Source organism: Mercenaria mercenaria, chromosome 19 (assembly GCF_021730395.1).
Source record: "Mercenaria mercenaria strain notata chromosome 19, MADL_Memer_1, whole genome shotgun sequence".
NCBI classification, from domain to species: domain Eukaryota; kingdom Metazoa; phylum Mollusca; class Bivalvia; order Venerida; family Veneridae; genus Mercenaria; species Mercenaria mercenaria.
In genome coordinates, this window is record NC_069379.1 from 18388243 (window position 1) to 18411559 (window position 23317).

At 34.4% G+C, this 23317-nt stretch overlaps 1 protein-coding gene across 1 annotated transcript; it reads left to right on the plus strand.

Moving 5' to 3' along the window:
- Positions 1-1656: 1656 nt before the first annotated feature.
- Positions 1657-13814, plus strand: LOC123542696 (uncharacterized). The gene is made up of 7 exons (XM_045328652.2): positions 1657-3187; positions 3840-3916; positions 6750-6808; positions 7193-7314; positions 9254-9341; positions 10726-10858; positions 12385-13814. Exons 1-7 carry the CDS (start codon positions 2290-2292, stop codon positions 12505-12507), a joined length of 1500 nt encoding a protein of 499 aa, XP_045184587.2. The 5' UTR covers positions 1657-2289; the 3' UTR covers positions 12508-13814.
- The last annotated feature ends 9503 nt before the right edge of the window (positions 13815-23317 follow it).

A 23317-nucleotide genomic window follows, 5' to 3' on the forward strand; every position in this document is an offset into this window, starting at 1 on the left:
TAAATGTTGAAGAATAAAACGTTATAGAACAATATCAGGGATTAAAATCATAAAGTGTGTTGTGAATAACAATGAAATGGAAATAAATGCAGTGTGTTATCGAACGTAATCAATGTCAAATTAAAAAAAACAATTTTAAATTGTTCTGTTTACAGTGTAATCAAACTATAATCCTGTACGTTATTTCAATGCAAATATTTTGTTCTTCACACAAACAAAACACGACGTGTGCTGCACGAATACTCGCGATCTGATATGAAACCGCACGATATACGCACACGGAGCGCACACTATATTTATGATATACGCAAAGGCACTGCACGTTACATTCATGATATATGCAAATGGAGCAAACGCTACCTTCATGATACACATATAAGGATCGCACGCTATATTCATGATTATATGCACACGGAGCGCACACTATATTCATGAGTGCACACTATATTCATGATATATATGCAAACGGAGCGCACACTATATTCATGATATAGTCAAACAGTGTGCACCCTATATTCATGATATAAACAAACGGAGCGTACATTATGTTCATGAGTGCACACTATATTCATGAGTTCACACGATATTCATGATATATGCAAACGGAGCGCACACTTTATTCACGAGTGCACATTATATTCATGATATACGCAAACGGAACGCACACTTCATTCATGAGTGCACATTATATTCGTGATATACGCAAATGAAGCGCACACTATATTCATGAGTGCACACTATATTCATGATATATGCAAACGGAGCGCACACTATATTCATGATATACGCAAACGGTATGCACACTTTATTTATAATATAAGCAAACGGAGCGCACACTATATTCATTAGAGACCACTTCATTCATGATATATGCAAACGAAGCGCACACTATATTAATAATATACGCAAACGGGGACAATGAACGGGGTGACCATATTTTCGGGTAAAAAGAAAGAATCTTTCAGGAATTTAAGAGGTTAGTACCAGGGTATGAATACCACATGCTTAAATGAACCAGTGTTAACTAATAGGAACATAAAATTAAATTTGAAAGATTTTTCTCCTGGCCACGATGAAATCGACAAATCGAGGTTTTCCCGACCAAAATAACTTTTGTTAGGTCTTATAGTAAGACCGTTTTATAATGGTACACATTTAACGGTATTTTACAGGTTTATTTATTTGGAAGATACATGTTTGATTTATAGTGCTGCATTCAGAAACATTAATCATTTTGATACGTTGTTATTAATCAACAAACCATAATCGTACGTCGATGACTGTGTAAACTTTAATTGTCATTTCGAAAACAATTGTTATAGTGGACGCAACTTGACCCCGATGGTTGACCTTTGTATTATAATACATAAAGAGGTACAACCTATTAGTAAAAAAGGAGTGTACGTAAAACACTTAATCTCTTTGCATTTAAAAACGCGAGCTGCACGAGAAAATGGAAATATAAATTTGTGTAAATTTGAATTAGTGTATTGGAAAGTTTAAAAAAAACTATACTGTATACAAACTAATTCCATATAATATATACGGCTACCCTAAGCACCCCTTATTTCTACAATGAAATAATCGATATAAATAATCAGCCTAAGGTCAACCATCGCGGTCAAGTTGCGACTACTATACCTGACAGGTAAATTTCTTTTTACAAAAGGAGATGGTTACAAGCCTACTACAAGTAAATCATATAGCATTTTAGCAGTGCATTTTTCAAATTTTGTTCGCTTTGTTAACCTTTAGCCTACTGTAATGGTATTACCCAAACTGAATGATAGATTAACCCATCTTAGAAATTTAAAGGTCAATGCTGTCAAACCTGTTGCGAAGCAAACCTCCGAATAGATAAAAAAAAAGATAACTATAAACCCTGATGCTAAAGACCACTATTTTCTCTTTCCGTTTAGCGATAAATAGTGTAAATTTACCTCCGTTGAGGGATCACCTGTCGAAAAAGACAACTGTTTTAATTTACCAAGGGTAGTCTGTACAGACAGGTTTGTCTTTCAATATGAAGGATAAAATAATATTGAGTATAAAAATTTGACTATTTCTGAAGTCGTGTATTTGATAAACAAAAACAAAATCAGGACCTACATTATAATTAATTTTGTTTTCAAAGTGTATTCGCAGACTGGCGATAACGCGGTGTTTACTGTATCTACAAAGAAGTTTAAAGTGTCAGAACGTGTATACGTAAGATAACCTCATAATTTTGGAAAAACCCACATTTCTACTTTTCATTTGATAAAACTGTATTAATTTTTGTGATAAAATATGGAGGTATCTGGACGTAAAACTTGTGAGCAAGGATCGAAGGGATATATAGAAAACGTCTGTAAACCGTGTGAGGATGACTGTAAAAATACGGCTGCTGACGGATGGTGTCGACAATGTGAGGAATACATGTGTTCCACTTGCTTCCGTCATCATCGTAAGGGAAAATTTTGTAAAGATCACGAATTACTCGATCACAGAAACAGTGGTAGTGTACCACAGAAAGCCAGCGCATCCGACAAAGGATTAGAAAAATGTCGGCAGCACTTCAAAAAGTTGATAAAGTTCTATTGTCCGACTCACGGACAGGTTGGTTGCGGAGACTGCATGGTTCTTGAACATAAAGCTTGTAATGTAGTGTATATTCCTGACAAGGCAATCATTTTTAAAGACAGCAAAGAGTTCGAAAACGTTCTCAAGGATATAGAAAGTTGTAGTAATCAAATTGAAGAATGTCTGTCATCAATACAAACAAACAGAAAAGTAACCGAGACTGTATATGAACAATTTATTGAGGATGCGGAAGCATTTCGAGATGAAATCGTCAATCATGTAAATAAACTTACGAGTGACATATGTAACCAAGTAGCCGATATCAAATCAAATAATGATGATTCTTTAAGTATGCTTGAGAAAGAGGCGCTTGTTATAAGACACGAAATATCCTCAACTAAAGAGATGCTAGAGTCTCAGAGGAATCAACCAAACAAATTATTTGTTACGTCAATACAGCTTCAACAGAAATTGAGAAGCATTAAAAAGAAAATGGATGCAACTGAGGATCAGAATAAAGCGGAAGCTTACAATTTTAAAAGAAGTGAACAAATTGAAAGTGCGATGGTAAAATGCAACCTAATTGGTCTTATTCAACGTAGTACTAGCTGCGATGAAGTAGATGGTAAAATACGATTTGAATACTACATATTTTACAGTTACTGTTTCCAACTATTTTTGTATAGCGTAGATTTCTTTCAAATGATTTTGTATTTTTTTTTTTTTTTTTTTTTTTTTTTTTTGCATTTTTTGCTGCATTTATACTTTTTAACAAACCAGTCCACCTTGGTTCAATAGGTAGATCTCTTGATTATGTGTACAGATATTCTTTGGCCAGTAAAATGATTGAATGAAAGATTCTTGTTCCCTTTCAAGATATTCCAGTTAGATAATCTCTTACTTTATTGGTAATGATTTATTTCTACATGTATTTGAAAATTACTTGGCCTTCAAGATGCATTGATTCGTTTTCATTTTGCTATTGATTCAAAGAAAAATATAATAAAAGGAAACTTAAAATAATATATAACACCTTCTTCAAGTTATTGTCAACATATGAGCCGCGCCGTGAGAAAAATAGTGGCTTTGCGACCAGCATGGATCCAGACCAGCCTGCGCATCTTCGTAGACTGGCCAGGATCCATGCTGTTCGTTTTCAAAGCCTATTGTAATTAGAGAAACCATTACCGAACCATGCTGGTCGCAAAGCCACTATGTTGATTTATGTTCTCATGGCGCGGCTCATATATTTATTGTCTTGCTTGAATTTGTTGCAGCTGGAAAGCGTGAACACAGTTCACTTATCCCAGAAAAGGCGATAAAGCAGGAAACAGTCAATGTGTCTAAAGCTCAGGTAAAGTAAGGCCTATAAACGGTATCATGCTCAAAAAACAGGGTAGGTAGGGGTTTTTTATTTATTTTAATTTTTTTTTTTTTTGGGGGGGGGGGGGGGGGGGGGGTTATTAAGCGGGGCTTTAAAGAAGTTATTTTTTTGTCTCAAAAATGAATACAAATAAAGGGGTTATGCCTTTATAGCAGCAGTAAGTTTATTTCTTACATCACTGACCATGTTTAAAGCGTAAAAAGTGCAGTTTTTGCAACTTTCTGTTAAGAAGTTGAAAAACAATTTTAAGGCCGGGTCAAAAATTTAGGGTAGGTCGGGATACCGGAAACAGACAAATATTTAGGCCTAATTTCGAATATAAAGGCATTTGAGTGTAAGGAAGTCCATACATTAATTTGCTTAAAACAAAAACTCGAGCTGAAGCAATGCAATACTCCTGTGAAATAGCTTTGTTATTGATGGCAGCATTATCATAAAATTATACGTTAATACTTTCATGATGTTTGGTTTTTATAAACTATCAAGATAGCTCTAGTTAGCTTTGGATGGTAAACTCGGAGCGAACGCAGACCTATGACTTTAGAGGTCGTGATTTCGTACCTACTCTCCGCCGACTCGTCTATAAGATTCCCGTGTATTCAGCGGTATGCTAAAGAATGAGAAGGCTTTAGAATTGGAGAGTCTTATGCACTGTTTGTACATCAGTTATTGTTTTATATGGTGGCATTATAATAAAACAGTACAGGATTAAATACATTATAAAATATAGAAAGAACTTAAATTTAATCATAAACCTCGGACACACCTGACATAATGCATTATTGAGAATTTGAGAGGTAGCTACATCATACAGATACGCGTACGCAAACGTCCGGTAAATCTTTGTCTGATACACTCCCTTAAGAATGGCCGCCAATTTTAATTTGCCACGCCCAATAAGTACTTCTGTACACGCTATCTTAAAAATTCTTTCACAGAAGTAAAGTACTTCAAATTCTCATGCACGCCATACTTTCCAATTTGATTTTATGCCATTAACAAAGCAGCAGTCAACATTAAAAACTTAACTTTCCCATGGGAAATGCTATTTTCCCATAGAAATGCGGTCTTTTCCCATGGGAAATTCACTTTCCCATCGGAAAATGACTTTCCCATTGGAAGACATTTGATAAATTTCCCTATGGGCTGAACTTGTCAGATTGTATACAGTTACATTGTGTGAGTAAGTTAAAATGTTCTTAAAGATGTTTTTCACAATTATTTCTAGCGGACAGAATTTTTTGTAACTTTGCATATTTATAGATTGATGTATGACAAGTTAAAATAAAAAATAAAAATGATAGGTACCCGTGCTTCTTTTTTCAATATTCAAAGTTTATTCAGAAAACCAAATCGGTATTTTTGTCTGAAGAAACAATACATACATGTCATAATAAAACTACTGCAAACAACTATTTATTCAAAGTTTCACTCTGATGTTATTGTTTATGCATCACAATTAATGAAACCACTATAACTATGCATAAAATGTCAACATATAGATATATTAACTCAGAAAAATTACTCTTGACAGATGTCGAAAGTATCTGAATCTGATAAAAACACGAAGTATTTCTTAATGATATGAAAAATCTAGCGGACAGAATTTTACTAAATTTTATATTATGTAAGCTAGAACTAAGACAAAAAAATCTAAACCAAAAAAAAAATATCAACCCGTGCTTGTTTTCAAGAAAAATTAAAAAATATTCACTCCACCCACAAAAGTATTTTTTCATTACCCCACCCACCTAAAAATTATTTACATTTTTTTTCTTACAAAACAAACTGCACAATGTTATTATCAGTTTCTTAACCAGTTTTCTTACTCACATGCGAAATAATGTTCCTTTAAGGTTACATGCCTCTATGTCAAATACTTTTTGAGATACGTGCTACACAAGCTTTCACATGCCATTTACGTATATATTTGACCACGTCAAGGGACATAAATCTGTTTTTACTTAGTGAAACCTCAAATAAAGCACTGGTGCACAACTTCGCATGCTTAATTTAATTCTTGTGTGGTTTCATGACTCTTGGCGCATATACTTTTGAGGCATATGCGACACAAATGTTTAGACCGTTTATGTACAATTTGACTGTCAAGGGCCATAACTCTGGTCTTACTACGTGAAATGCGGGATGGGGCACAAAAAGTATAACAACATTTTTAGGAAGTCACATTTGAACTTGAAGGAGATAGATCTACGTTAAAATTTTCTGGATTTTTATTTGACTTGGAGTCGGCTGCATCATTACTGGACGAAATAGTTTACTTTCAAATTGGCTGTCCACAATGTATTTGATTCGAGCACTTCCTACGACTACTCCTCCAATAAAACACCATCTCTTTTAAAGGTAAAATATGGATGCACGACCTATATTGTCAGTACATACGATATTTTTTTGCGCGAGTGCACTGCATATCCGACAATTATGCACTTTAGGCGGCGAATCCTGAACTTTACAGTGGTTATCGCTTGCTGCGCGATTGAGCTGCGCACAAAATATTGTGATGAACTCCTTTAAATTCGCTACATCAGACGATTATTAAAATAAAAAAATCCTCCTGGGACAATGTGCTTTTCCCCGTACAAGCACGTTTCATTCGTATAAATCAGTTGTTGTTTGTGAAAAAAAAAATTTGAACAATTCATTATTTAAGAGGTACATTAAAGTAATAACATATACAACATCCTGCTAAATTTCAGGCTTCTTCAGGGCGTATATCTGTTATTGAAATCAGTTTTGAAAAATGGTTTATAGAGATAACTCATTTATTTTCTATGACTTTTTTCAGAGTTTATTGGACCGGAAACTCAGAACTGACAACATTCATGTAGATGGTGATCATCTTAGGTATGTAATGTTTTCTAATGATCTTGTAAATTAAATTTTAATGCATTTATGTAATGTTATATATTTTTGTTTTAATCCGAAAGATATAGATTTGGTATTCACGAATCATAAATTATTACTTCTGTAACATCTAGATTATCAAGTACAGTATAACCACCAAGAACGGCACCTTTGACGAGCGTCTAACTCCTCATAGCAACAGTTTCTTTTCTCCCATTTCAGTTTTACTTCGTTACAAACGGCAGTGAAAAGGAGAAAATACAGAAAGTAAAGATAGTTATTTCTCTGTTAGTGCAGCGTCATGGTCACTATGAAATATGCAATAACTATAATTTTAATATCATTTTTGTGTAAAAATAGATAACTAATGATTAATTGTTTTAGTTTTACTCATGACAACGCTCTGCAGGATGATAATGGTGTGTACATACGTGATGTCAAAATGACGAATGGGAGTTACTTTGAAGTCAAGATAATTAGAAGTGGTGGCAACGACAGTTCTGTAGGTGAGAAACAAATAATCATGTCAACCTAGTGAATATCTTATTACCTTTAACTTTTACCCTGCTAAATTTTAAAAATGGACTGGCCTGTTATTCAGTTTGAGCAGAACAGTTTATTAATCGAAGAGGCGGTGTTCACTGAAAATTTACTGACTGAATAGCGGACAGCGCAGACCATATGAAGGCTGATCTTGGTCTGGACTGGTCCAAAAGGCAGAATTACTTGCCGTCGGCAGGCTAAAATAAATCTCTGATGTTGTTTTTTTTTTTTTTTTACAGTAATTTACAGTAGGATTTCTACAAAGCGGCATGAGGGCAAAAGCTACTGACCCAAAGTAATATGCCCTTATATTTTCCCTTAAAAATGCATTATTAGGAGACATGTGTCCAGTTCAGAGAGTGGAGATCATCTTATGAGCGTTTACTGCAAGGAAATTAAAAGAAAAAGAAATCCCAGATTGCATGTCCGCCGTCTTATAAGCGAGTGCGTCTTATAAGCGAAAATATACGGTAGTTGCTTTTCATGAGGTCAGTCACATTACATGGTCTGTCAAAAAGGACGAATATATTCCGATGTTGTCTACCAATCGATTCTGTTGATGACAATATAATCTAAAGCAATAAAGTTTATCTAAAATTCAGCTGGGTTTTTTTTGTAACATGGGGGAAGGCATATGTTGCATAACATCCCATGCTAATAATATCTTTTTGAGAATACAGAAAGAATACTTCACATGAAATTATATAGAAACATGATCACTGATATGTTGATAGATACATATAGAAGTTGTATTTTAAATTTGGCGTAGAGGTCTAGAAATTCAAATTTATGTATAGCGCAATATCGCTAAATTTCTATAATGGACTGGTCCATCATTCAGTTTTGGCAGTACCATTTATCATTTGAAAAGAAGTTTGCTGAAAATTTACTGACTAAATAGCGAATAGTGCAGACCATGATCAGACTGCACGGATGTTACAAGATGACGGGTGGACAGATTTAGGCCAACTCTGAAAAATGGTTTTCTTCAACTTCATCTGAAAATTATTTTCAGTCAATCTCTTTTCAGAATATTTTTTAAAACATACACTCATAACTTTCTACTGTGTGATCTAAACTCACATTAAACACGGTGGGTACTACTACATTAATTTAATTCGTTGTTTAGGCATTAAACACATTGTGTTAGTCTAATATATATCACTGTCTGTTTGTTACTAGGTACTTGTATGTTTCAATTTTTCATGCAAATCATGTATACGTACCATCATGGAAATACAAAAGAATAAAGTTATTTTGTTATTAATGACTGAATAGTGATAAGTGCAGATTTTAATCAGACTGTACGGATGGAAATTTTTAAATACAGGTATGAAATTGTGGCCGCTGGTGCATTTACTGGTTAGGGTACTCTCCTTATCTTAGGGAGTTCAGGGGACTCCCCCCCCCCCCCTTTGAAATTTTTGAAATACAGACACAAAATGGTGGCCTCTGGGGCATTTTAGATCTAAATTATGAGGTAATTGAGGGGTTACTCCCTTCTTGATTGGGAACAAGATCAGGGGGGTGTCCCCCTGGAAAAGTTTGAAATACATGTAAAAACTGGTGGCCTCTGGTGCGTTTCTGGGTCAAAATATTGAGAAAAATATTATTGCCAAAATAGTAAGGTGCATCTCTGATGCGTTTAGGTCACTTCTCATCAAAATGGGGAGTGGGGGGACACGATTCCCCTCGGTCCGTGCCATTTCTTTTTTTTTTAACTTTTATACATTTAATATGTTAAAGTTACTTCGTCCTATCCTACTATAAAATGCTTGTTATTGTAAAACGTTGATTACCATTTAAAGGCCAGTTTGGACGTTGCTACGTGTACGTCCTTTGTTATAATGATTCAGAATAATGTAATTCAAAACTTAAAACAAAATAATATCTTTATTACAGGGATAGGCCTTGTTCCTAAAGACTACCCAGAACAATACTTTCCAGGATGGGGAAAAAGTTCAGTCGGATACCATACAGATGATGGATGGTTAGTGTACACTTTTTTACATTCTACTGAAATTGATAGTAGTTTGTGACTGACTTTTTGGAAGACATAACTATAAAATCAATATAAAGGTTAATGTGTGTGTTAAAGACGCACCACAAAATAACTGTATTCTTTTGTATTTCCATGATAGTAATTATACATGATTTGCATGAAAAATATGAGATTATACAAGAATTTAGTTTCAGATTGACAGTAACATATATTAGGCCAAGACAATGTGTTTAATGTCTTAACATTTTATTGAATAAATGTAGCAATATGTACGGAAATCAGTGTATTTAGTTAAATTTCTGTACGTTCGATAAATCGTAAGTGATGGCGTAACGCCATTTATCCGAAAAACGTTGAATGAAGCCTGTATTCGTCCTACGTAAATCTAAAATCATTTAATGAATTAATCAAAACCTTTGAGTAGATTTATTACAATGGCACTGTTGCTATATTTCTAAAGTCAAAATATGATATTTAAACATATGACACGTTAAAAAATTCAAATTAATGTCTTGAAATTAGCGTGAAATGTCCGGTTCACTTTCATTATGGTCATATGTCTCAAAAATAAGCACACGGACCTATACATTTTATTTCAGCAAATTATAGGTCATGTGTATATTTACAACTGTGAGAAGTTTCATAAAAATCTACTTGGTAGAAAAAAATATATTCGCGAAAATGTTATGAAAGTTATGATTTTCCCATAGACTCCCATTATGAAATATTGCGCGAGGTCTAAAATTTTCAAATCAGTCCAGCAAAAACTCAAGTAACGACCCTATCTTTTTTATTTGCTGAATTTTCTAGGTATATTCTGATTGTTTGAAAAATCAGAGTTTAATCAAATTCTACATTGTAGAAGAAATTCGATCCAAACGTGCAGAACTACCTTAAAACCATGCTGAAAAGAGATTGACTGAATAAGTTTGCAGATGAAGTTGTGAAAACACATTTATTTAGGAAGGGCCTTTATTGTCCACCTGAAAACTTGTAGTATAGCGCTATATTACCTGTATTATAAGAATGACTTTTTATGAAGTTTTTGTGGGTGAAAAATGTAGATCACTAGGTCGTGGTGAGTCTTTAACAAATAAGTATATAATTACATTGAGATGTAAGAGCGAAACAGAAAGTACCATGACTAGATTTCATACTGCACAAGATGAAATACTGAGAATAGAATTTCAAAAAAGAATGAAATGATAATACTTATTTAATGATTTAATGGAGATAGACAACTTATAGACTATATTAATTTCAGGTAGGCATTTAAATATATTTTTGTAACATTCATTGTTAACTTTGTTCTTAATTTAGGCATTTAAATATATTTTTGTAACATTCATTGTTAACTTTCTTCTTATTTTAGCGTTTTCATTGAAAATACCTCTGGAGGAGAATTGTTAGGACAACCATGCCGTAAAAATGACACAATTGGGTGTGGAATTACTAGCAAAACACTTTTGGGAGTGAACGTTTTCTTTGCCATAAATGGACGGAAGGTAGCTCATCTGTCTTCTGCCATTTTTAAAAATAATGAAAAATGTCCGCTACTTTGGTAGTCAAAAGTCTGCGTATTCTAATGATACGATTGTTATCCATCAGCGCAAACTAATTATTCTAATGATACGATTGTTATCCATCAGCGCGAACTAATTATTCTAATGATACGATTGTTATCCATCAGCGCGAACTAATTATTCTAATGATACGATTGTTATCCATCAGCGCGAACTAATTATTCTAATGATACGATTGTTATCCATCAGCGCGAACTAATTATTCTAATGATACGATTGTTATCCATCAGCGCAAACTAATTATTCTAATGATACGATTGTTATCCATCAGCGCAAACTAATTATTCTAATGATACGATTGTTATCCATCAGCGCAAGCTAATTATTCTAATGATACGATTGTTATCCATCAGCGCAAACTAATTATTCTAATGATACGATTATTATCCATCAGCGCAAACTAATTATTCTAATGAAACGATTATTATCCATCAGCGCAAACTAATTTCATATTCTGCTATGATACAAGTAAGTCATGTGTATGTCAAATCACACACGTCAATTTGATTGTAGCGACAAAGAAAAAGTGCTACCACTTGGAAGAATACGTAGAAGTGTTTAGTATAAATTTAAATGTAAATACAAATACCTATATTATTATGTTTAAGTTAATCGAAAACGACATTTTATTTCATTAAAATAAAACAACAGTTATTATATAAATATATGTCTCTATTGCATTTGTTAGTCAAAATATATCTTACCGAATCACACGCTGTTGATTATAAGTTGATGTTGTACATCAAACTAGTTTGAAATTGCAAAAATCAAATTATAATCTACTTTGAATCAGAAATCATTCTTGTAAAGTATTATAAGTTTAATATGTGACCGACATCCTGTTCCAAAATAATAAAAGATATTACATATATTTCAGTGAATTATTGAAATATTTGAATGAAAAACATGTGCGGTATTTTCAAAGTAAAAATATAATATATTCTTCACTGAGACAGAACCACAAAATTGTTTAAAATTAATCAAAAAACCTCTGACAAGACAAGAAAAAAAAAGCTTGGTTATTTTACATGTAGTATCGAAATATCTTTCACCCGTAAACACTAAATCTTACATTTTTGCTAGCGGTTACGCCAAACCTGTCCAAATGTTGTGTTAAGTGTTTACTTTGTGAACGAAACATGATTGATCTTACAGTATATTTTTGCTTATAAGACGCAATCGCTTATAAGACGGCTGACACGCAATCTTGGATTTTCTTTATTTTAATTTCCTTGTAGTACACGCTCATAAGATGCTCCCCACTCCCTGAACTGGAAATATGACTCCTAATAATGCGTCTTATAAGCAAAAATATACGGTACACCGAAAATAAAACCTATGTTTACGACATCGGTATATGTCTTCTTTATCACTGACAAATTTTGGACACAATGTGATCCATGTACAATGTGACTACTCGTGTTTTACATTGATTTTGTCTGTTTCAGGTAGGGGAAAAGTTTCTACGTACACGGAGGTCTCTTTATCCGGCTGTTGCTCTTGATACTTCGGGACAGAAAGTTAAAGTTTCATTTGACGCACTAGTGCCATCTTTCCAAACGACTGAATAGGTTAAAACAACTATGAATGATAAATGTGAAGGGGTGAAACTACCATTAAGACTTTCCGCTAAATGTTAGGAAATTGTAAATAAAATGTTATTACATGGGGGGGGGGGGGGGGGGGGAGAAAGAGAGGTAGAGAATGAGAGAAATGTTTAATACTTAATCGCATTCTAGCCAAATGTCATTTCTGATTAACATACTATTTTCCCATTTATTATTATGTTTCTTATTCGTATGGTATTTCGGCATTCTCCAGCTAGTTTCGGCATTCTCCGGCTAGTTTTGGCCTTCTCCAGCTAGTTTCGGCATTCTCCGGCTGGTTTCAGCATTCTCCGGCTGGTTGCTGGTATGGTATTAATAAGAGTATTTTATGCATACTTCAGACATAAAAACATGAAAACAAGCAATAAAAAAAGAAGAACAAAACGTAATCCTTCATTGATGTTGACCGATTACATCGGTATTTTATTCGGAACACACCGATATAACACATTATTCAGGGGAATTTTGATGATGAAAGCTTTACTGTAGCGTTAAAGGTAGTTGTCTACGCGTCCGAAAACTGGTGATAATTGGTAGCATTAAAGTTAGTTGTCTACGCGTCCGAAAACTGGTGATAATTGGTAGCATTAAAGTTAGTTGTCTATGCGTCCGAAAAATGGTGATAATTGGTAGCATTAAAGTTAGTTGTCTGCACGTCCGAAAACTGGTGATAATTGGTAGCATTAAAGTTAGTTGTCTACGCGTCCGAAAACTGGTGATTATTTGTAGCATTAAAGTTAGTTGTCTACAATTTGGATGTTGTTACACAGCCTAGTTCTTTTTTTATTTATTTGGGTTTTACGGCGCACCAACACAGTATAGGTTATATGGCGCCAAATAGGACTGCAAATTTTGGTTCCACATTTCATTTACATCGAAATAAAAACATGAGGTATGGAATCAAAATTTGCATACCTGCTGGAATCACAGAGTTACTGCAAAACCAAGTGTTAAGACCCTATTAGTCGATGCAAGGGTAAGGCAGTGGATTACACAGCCTAGTTCTTTATTAATAGGCAGTCTGGTTCTTTAACATTCCCGGTGTACAGCGCCGATACACGACTTTCTTGCCCCTCATGGGTTATAATCTGTACAGTATCGTTGAGAAATTTTATGATTCCAGTGCCTAGCGCTGAATTGAACACTAGTCCTCTTTATTGACCATCTAGTTGTTTAACCAAAGTTCACTCATGTGTCCAGTTCGTACCAAGATGACGTATGTATAATATATACGTAAATGATATGTATTTTTCTGGCGTATAATTAAGAAATAATAAGTTCCCAAGTGTGGTTTATCGTAGAATAACCCGTGTTTTTAGTTCTTAAGCGTAAGAATATATCACGAAGGTCGTAGGCCTGAGTGATATATTGTTTCGCATAAGAACGAAAAAACTAGGGTTATTCTACGATAAATTACACTTGGGAACTTGTTATTTCGATTCTAACACGACATACTAGCGTTAGAAAAAAGGGAAACTACATTTTTACGACCGTGCTACGCATGACGTCATTGCACGCGAGTGGTTTATTACAAAATAACCCGAGATAGATTTTGCTCTACATGTATGTAGGTTATTCGCTGGTCGTGTTAGAATAAGTGAATTTAATGAGGACTTATATTTTCTTGTCCTTCGGGATCATTGATTTCAACTCATTTAGATTTGAAGATTGAATACTGCTCAAGCCGGTGCTAGGGGGGCGTGGGCAGTCTTGCATTTTTCATAACTGCTCATGAACGGACTCAATCCAACCGAGTCTGCAATTCACTGTTTGCGTTGTTCTCGATGCTTCCGATGGATCTACTTTTCAGATTTTATTTACATGCATAAAACAAATAATAGGAGCGCATCAATATATGAATAATAAGTTTATTATAGTTCATTACATTTAAAAGCATGTTAAAGTAATATACGTATAATGATAGTCTTAAAGTGCAATATATCTACATTTATTTTGAAATGATTCATTCAATCTGTATGAGGATTATTCGTAAAACACTTGCTTATAAGATGTCGGACATGCAATCTGAGATTTCTTTTTCTTTTAATTTCTTTGTAGTTAACGTTAATAAGATGCTCCCTACTTTACTTTCTGAACTGGAAATATGACTCCTAATAATGCGTCTTATAAGTGAAAATATACGGTATATCAAAAGATCATGTCACTGATATAAACAATAATCATGCTTAGAGGTTTTATGATTCGGCGATATGAACGTTTAAAGCTATTCGTCAAAAGTTTGGGTGAAATTTTTCAACCTGTTCATTTCCATCAAGTTTGTCATAAAATGTATATATTACACTGAACAATTATAAGGTAGGTGAAAATAAATGTTAGATATTGGTTAAAATGCAAAAAGAATGGGCATTTTTTGCATTTTTTCAAAAGCATTGCAACAGTTCACTACATTCGTAACAATAACTTTGGTTATTTATAAATATATCGTGCAAAAATACTATGTCAATATATTTGTACTACTAGTTACTATCGGAGTACTCGCTTTTTATGGATTTTTGAGAGAAATTATTTTTCGCCTAAAATGTGTGGCTTAGTCCCCTTTCAGGCCAGAAATGTAGATTTCCCTGTTTAAAATTCTGGTGCAAGTAATTTTAAAAAGTTTTATCCCCAACTTTACGGACTGCTTGAAATAGAACACAATGAAACAAAAGAAGTCTATTTACAAGAACTAAAATATTTTTTTGTTTGTTGTTGTTTGATTGTTTTGGGTTTAACGCCGTTTTTCAACAGTATTTCAGTCATGTAACGGCGGGCAGTTAACCTTACCAGTGTTCCTGGATTCTGTGCCAGTAAAAACCTGTTCTCCGGAAGTTTGAAGTTACTTGCGGAGATCAGGTTTGTACTGGTACAGAATCCAGGGACACTGGTTAGGTTAACTGCCCGCTGTTATATGACTGAAATACTGTTGAAAAAGGCGTTAAACCCAAAATAAAGAAAATATAGATATATACATATACAAATTATAATGAAATATATGTTCAACACAAGTATTGCAGCACTATAAGCACTTCTTAATTTATCTAATTATTTCGTTACTTTTCCCCAATGTTTTCGAAAAGTTTACCTTAATCATTAATTCTGGTAACTTTTTTCCACGTAAATTATACTACCTCTTTCTGTTACAAAGAAAACAATTAAGGGGAACCCGTTTCTTCGGAGTTTCGTCCACCATGTAAACTTACCGATTATCACGTGATGAATAATGGTCACGTGAATGTTGTGTTGGCAGTTATCAGTGAGAGTGTAGCGGCAAGGGAGATCACTGCGTAGGAGTTTGACGATATTAACAAAAGAATTCTACTTAGCCAGAATTGTCCCTCAGATATTGAAAATATTCTACTTTGATACTGAAAAGTGTAAAGTTGTGATATTGCAGAGTTGTTCATATAAAAAAACAGCTGTTGAATTTCAGCTGTGCACCACGACGCGATGTGCGCCAGAAAAAAATTAATTAACGTTGGTAACCGCCTCGGTCAATATTATTTCTGATGCAAGTCGCATCATATTACAAAAAGTCACAATATACAAAAAGTAAAAAGAAATTGCTACAACAAAAAAAATGTATATAACGTATGTCGCCTTTAACATATGCCGCTCCATAATTATGTTATGTACTGCAGTTGAGCGGCATATGTACTGCAGTTGAGCGGCATATGTACTGCAGTTGAGAGGCCGTGAGTAAAATGTAACAAATAGGAATATGAAGTAAATATATGTCTACACAGTTTTGTATTATACACAGTTAGTTTTCATTAAAGGAAATTGTCAGCACATTCCTCTTGCCGATCCTGACGACTTTTGTCATCTCCAATATTGATTCTGAAAACAGAAATGGTCAGTAATTTTTTATTCGTTGAAATGAGTCGGACAAAGGTATAGACAAAAATTGTTTCAAAGTCAGGTATTTAACCCTCATAACGCTGGACACGATCAATTCTGCCTTTGTGACTAGCGTAAATTATGATCAGCCTGCACATCGGTGCAGTCTGACCAAGATCTGCTCTGTTCGCAATTCAGTCAGTATTTTTTTTTTGGCAAGCACTCCTTTTAACATTTAATGGTACTGTCCAAATAGAAAGATGAAAAAGTTCATTATAAAAGTTAGCACCGTGAGAGTTACGTATTGAATATAACACTAATTATAAAAATATTGCATCTTTTCTGAAAAAACAATAATACAACGTACAAAACTGATAATCCTTCTTGTTTCCACCGTTTCCTTTGAAACATCCCGTATTTTTCCGTTTCGTTTAAAAGGCAAGACTAATTGAACTGGTCTTTGAGAAATTTGCCCTCTTTTGATTACAACATATTTTAAACTAAAGCTGAGTTACTTATATTAAGCTTAAAATAAACTTACCATAAACAGATAGCTCTAGGCTATGATGATGATCATTCCGGATGTAGTGCACAAGAAAATTAGGAGCACCGAAATTGGCACAGTGGTCTCTGAAAAATTTTCAAATTGATTTTTTTTAATTATTTAAGTGGACTTGATATTACCATTCGCAATACTTTCCGTTCTAAAAAATCTCAATAGATATAATTACATTCCGCTCTAAATAACTTCAGTAGGTATAATTACATTCCGCCCTAAATAACCTCAGTAGGTATAATTACATTCCGCTCTAAACAACATCAATAGGTATAATTACATTCAGCTCTAAATAACCTTAGCATGTATAATAACATTCTTCTCTAAATAACCTCAGTAGGTATAATTACATTCCGCTCTAAATAACCTCAGTAGGTATAATTACATCCCGCTTTAAGTAGCCTCTAAAGGTATAATTACATACCGTTCTAAATAACCTTAGTATGTTTAATTACATTCCGCTCTAAATAACCTCAATATGTATAATTACATTCCACTCTTAATAACCCAGTAGGTATGACTAAATTCCGCTCTAAATAACCTCAGTAGGTATAATTACATTCCGCTCTAAATAACCTCTGTAGGTATAATGACATACCGCTCTAAACGACCTCAGTAAGTAAAATTACATACCGATCTAAATAACTTCAGTAGATATAATTACATTTCGCTCTAAATAACCTCAGTAGGCATAATTACATCCCGCTTTAAGTAACCTCTAAAGGTATAATTACATACCGTTCTAAATAACCTTAGTATGTTTAATTACATTCCGCTCTAAATAGCCTCAGTAGGTATAATTGCATACCGCTCTAAATAACCTCCATATGTATAATTACATACCGCTCTAAATAACCTCAGTAGGTAAAATTACATTCCGCTCTAAATAACCTCAGTAGGTATAATTACATTCCGCTCTAAATAACCTCAGTAGGTATAATTACATCCCGCTTTAAGTAACCTCTGAAGGTATAATTACATACCGTTCTAAATAACCTTAGTATGTTTAATTACATTCCGCTCTAAATAGCCTCAGTAGGTATAATTGCATACCGCTCTAAATAACCTCCATATGTATAATTACATACCGCTCTAAATAACCTCAGTAGGTATAATTACATTCCGCTCTAAATAACCTCAGTAGGTATAATTACATCCCGCTTTAAGTAACCTCTGAAGGTATAATTACATACCGTTCTAAATAACCTTAGTATGTTTAATTACATTCCGCTCTAAATAGCCTCAGTAGGTATAATTGCATACCGCTCTAAATAACCTCAATATGTATAATTACATACCGCTCTAAATAACCTCAGTAGGTATAATTACATTCCGCTCTAAATAACCTCAGTAGGTATAATTACATCCCGCTTTAAGTAACCTCTGAAGGTATAATTACATACCGTTCTAAATAACCTTAGTATGTTTAATTACATTCCGCTCTAAATAGCCTCAGTAGGTATAATTGCATACCGCTCTAAATAACCTCCATATGTATAATGACATACCGCTCTAAATAACCTCAGTAGGTAAAATTACATTCCGCTCTAAATAACCTCAGTAGGTATAATTACATTCCGCTCTAAATAACCTCAGTAGGTATAATTACATTCCGCTCTAAATAGCCCCAGTAGGTATAATTACATTCCGCTCTAAATAACCTCAGTAGGTATAATTACATCCAACATTAAATATTCTCTATAGGTGTAATTACATTTAGCTCTAAATAACTTTCTGTCGGTCTTATTACATTTCGATGTAAATAACCTCAATAAGTTTAATTACATTTCGCTCTGAATACTTCAATACGTATAATTACCTCTATAAATAACTTTTATATAACTTTAATAAATATATTCCACTCTAATTAATCCTAATCGAATTTACATGTTACTCCAAACCTTCAATAGTTATTACATTCCGCTACAAATAACTTTAATAGATATCACACTCTGCTCGAAAAAAAAAAGTTATAAAAATAGCTAATACATTTCAATCTAAATAACTTCAATAGATATAGAAGAGATCGTGTTTGTAAACAAAGCGACGCTTTTTCGCGCATACACACTACATTCTGTTCTAAATAAACCAAAACGAATTTACATATGACTCTAAATAACTTTAATAGATATAACATTCTGATATTAATAACCCAAATAGACAAAATAACTTCAATAGATATTACATTCAGATATTAATAACCCAAACAGACAAAATAACTTCAATACATATTACATTCTGATATTAATAGAGCCCGCCCGCATAGCTCAGTAGGTAAGAGCGTTGGTCTACGGATCGCGGGGTCATGAGTTCGATCCACGGCGGGGCGTATGTTCTCCGTGACTATTTGATAAACGACATTGCTTCTGAAATCATTAGTCCTCCACCTCTGATTCATGTGGAGAAGTTGGCAGTTACTTGCGGAGAACAGGTTTGTGCTGGTACAGAATCCAGAAACACTGGTTAGGTTAACTAAAGCCGTTACATGACTGAAATACTGTTGAAAAAACGGCGTTAAACCCAAAACATACAAACAAACAAACTGATATTAATAACCCTAAAAGAGAAAATAACTATAAAATTATATACTGAATTGAACTTTATACAACTTCAACATATATCATATGTATTACTCTAGATAGAAAGATATTACCATATACCATTTTCTTTTATAAGACGCACTCGCTTGTAAGACGCCGGACATGCAATCTGGGCTTTCTTTTTCTTTTAATTTCCTTGTAGTAAACGCTTATAAGATGCTCATTACTCTCTAAACTAGAAACATGACTCCTAAAAATGCGTCTTATAAGCGAAAATATATGGTACATATCATATTGTACTTTGCCAATTGTCATTACAGGCCCACTACCTTAAATTAGTGGTGCTTTTGACTCAGAATTATTCAACACAAACTTGTCATTCCTAAAATATGTTATGAATATTATATTCGGTTAACTTGTCATTTGAAAAATGTATTATCATGTACATCTAACATTTGTTTGTTGTTGTTGTTGCTGTTTTTAGAAACATTTGATTGACTGAAAAAGATCCTGTGTTCAGAGTGCTCCATGGGATGCCGCTGATAAAAGCTTGTATAAACCATTCTAAAGCTACCATTGTCTGTTGAAATATGACTACATTTCACATGGCATCAAGTTTTAATACACCGCTCTTAATTACACAAAGCGGTTTCAATATGCATTAGACGGCGTCAAGTTGTAATAAATCATTTCATGTTACACTGCACGTACTCACGTTGTGTTAAATGACTTCACATTGAGCTGCATGGTGTCATGTTTTGTTGGATGATTTCATATTACGGTGCATCGCAACAAGTTTTTCAATGCATCGTTCCATCTTTAGATGGATGAAATGAAGTTTTGTATTAAATGGTTTCAATATACAATGCGTTGAATGCAAATATATTGGACGGGATGGAGTTTTAGACTAGACGGCGTTGAAATGCTATGCACTGACTGACTTGTTTATGAATGGATTGTATATTTACTAATTTTGGCGGTCACCGCCTCCCATACACTGTTCAATAACGAAATCATTCGATCTTGAACTCAAGAGATAAAACGTTGGCAAAAACATTTTGTAGACGACTTTAATTTAGCCGACTTCTTCCTTTTAATTGCATCAATTAACATCTAATTTAGTAACGTCATAAAATACTAATATTAACATCCCAAGCGCGGTTTAGGACAGAATTATTTGAGCCGCGCCATGAGAAAATCAACATAGTGGCTTTGCGACCAGCATGGACCCAGACCAGCCTGCGCATCCGCGCAGTCTGGTCAGGATCCATGCTGTTCGCTAACGGTTTCTCTAATTGCAATTGTCTTTGAAAACGAACAGCATGGATCCTGATCAGACTGCGCGGATGCGCAGGCTGGTCTGGATCCATGCTGGTCGCAAAGCCACTATGTTGGTTTTCTCATGGCGCGGCTCATTTATTGTCAATTATATGGATATTTGAACTAGAGTCTTTAATTTCCCAAAACTTTCCCACAGTCAGTTTTTTTCACCCATTGGTTAGTTTTTTTTTTCTTTTTTTTTTTTTTTCTTTTTTTTTTTTTTTTTTTTGTGCAACAAGGAAGAAAGCATTGACCCAATATGCAAAAAAAGCAAAATGATACCTTAATATATTTTATTAGATTTATATCGAATATTTGTAGCTAGGTATGTGCCTAACATTTCAAAGTCGGCAAAAAATATACGGATAATTACTAAATCTGTCGCCTCAATAGCTCAGTGGCAGAATGCATAGCTTTTCTTTACCTACCTTTAATGCAAGGATTTTAGATACTTTGAGGTCAACGTTACAGTATTTAATATAGTATGAGCAAATCCGTAACATACTTGTAGCTGAATAAACAAAACATCTCACTCTTGCTAGACATTTACCTTTACCTTAAGGTCAAGATCACACTGATGTTCACCATACCAAGATAAGCTGTCGTGTTTAAGATTTATCCTTTTTTCTTAAAGGTCAAGGTCACATTTTGAGGACATAACTATTCTTGTTAAGTCTACCTGTTGTATGAATGGATGGATGTTCAAGTACCTCGTCAAAATACATTAACAATACCTAGACCATTTGTTTCATGCAAGACCTACGCACGTTGGTAAAAAAAAGGTCAACATCACGAATCGTTTGAGGCGTAGAGTTGTTCGATGCGAGGAAGGCTTATCGGCGGTGGTGGTTCTACTCAGGTGCCCGCTCGTGATCAAATAATAGGTGGGCCGGTGGTCTAGTGGTAACACGCTTGACTGTCAATCCAGAGGTCCGGGGTTCGGTCCAGGCACTGGAAATTTCTGAGATGCTGTTGAGTGTCTCTAACCTAACTAAGAGGCCTGTACTGGTTCTTATCAGGAAAGACGGCTTCGCGTGTATCGGTGCTATACCCCGGGCACGTTAAAGAACCAGACTGTCTAGTCGCAAAGAGCTAGGCTAAGTTAGCCGGACAGGCCTGTATCTAAATCTGTTCATGTCCAGAAATGAGACCGTGTTTTGAAGAGTATTGTCCCTTGATTATTAAGCCAAATTGTTTAAATTTGATTGTTTCCCTTTATACCATTTTAACTAGGCTCCCTATCTGTTCTGGGGGCGTTATCTCACTCTGTCCCTCTGGTCAGATTGCTCTGAGTCTGTACTAGTAGAGGATGAATTTCGCGCCATGTGTGACTCCGTTTGCTATATTATGTAAAGCGGCTTTGAACGTGTTAATCATAAAAAGGGCGCTATATAAATCTGGTATGATAATATTATAATAACGATAATAATAATAATACACGGATGTGCATCTGAGGGTCTTCCTCCGCCATCAAATGATTCCTTCTTTCGTTTGAAGAATTTACCAAGAAATCAGGGGTGGTAATAATAAGACAATTATTGTCCTGATTCACCCCACCCTTGTTGATACTTTTAGTAAATAATATAGGCATGAAGGGGGCAATTCGCCGGATATGCCTCCGTGGTCCACTCGAATGTAGTCCATATCAATATATAGTGCAATTTTCCCGCCTAGTAAAGGCCACTTTCATGCCAGATATAAGCTTTATTGATGCTTGATTGTAAAAAGGAATGTCCGCAGATGACTTTAAGCTACGTTATATGCTTCAAAAGTTGATTGGAAGCTGCCTTGTAAAATGAAAGTGAAAGTATGTATTTCCTGATGTCTACCTACGCAATATTAGCGTTTTCATCACGTGTCTCAGTCACGTGACCATGGTTTCACTGCATTAAGGTCAACCCCATATTTTTGGGGTATATTTTGATTGCCTAAAGACAGACCTTCAAGACAAGGGTAGTCTCGCAGGAAGTGAAAGGCTAAAAATCTTGATAAAACTCTGTTATAAGTTGTTAATTTTATATAGAAAATAGTAGCGGAGGCATTTAATACCTTCATACCTATAGAGACCCTCAGCCAACTTTACACAAGGGAAACAATACGTTTATAGAGTGAAATTGTTAAGTGCACACCGTTTGACAATCCTAATCCTGTCGCAATAGAAAAGTAATCTTTCTGTGAAATCATTAATATTCGTGGGGGACTAATTTTCGTGATTGAGTCGATCCACGAAATTTAATTCAAACGAACAAGCAAAATTCCCATTCATTTTATGTTCAGAAGTTGAAATCCACGAATTCATTTCCCCACGAAATTGCCGTTTTGACCAAAACCACGAAATTTCATGCCCACGAAATTAAATGATTTTACAGTATGTTAAATGACACAGGCATGCATCTTACAGTTCTGAAATTGATTTCTTTGGTTTTCTCATATTTCTAGACATTTTTCTCATATTTTAACGCATATATATGGGTAGATATACTTTGGCGAACAGTGCATATCTTATATTCCAATCAATATA

Excerpts from the sequence above, each read along its gene's own strand:
- LOC123542696 (XM_045328652.2), top strand. The coding sequence starts at position 2,290 with ATGGAGGTATCTGGACGTAAAACTTGTGAGCAAGGATCGAAGGGATAT. Across the intron at positions 3,188-3,839 it reads TAGCTGCGATGAAGTAGATG|CTGGAAAGCGTGAACACAGT; the intron begins GTAAAATACGAT and ends AATTTGTTGCAG. Across the intron at positions 9,342-10,725 it reads TACCATACAGATGATGGATG|CGTTTTCATTGAAAATACCT; the intron begins GTTAGTGTACAC and ends TTCTTATTTTAG.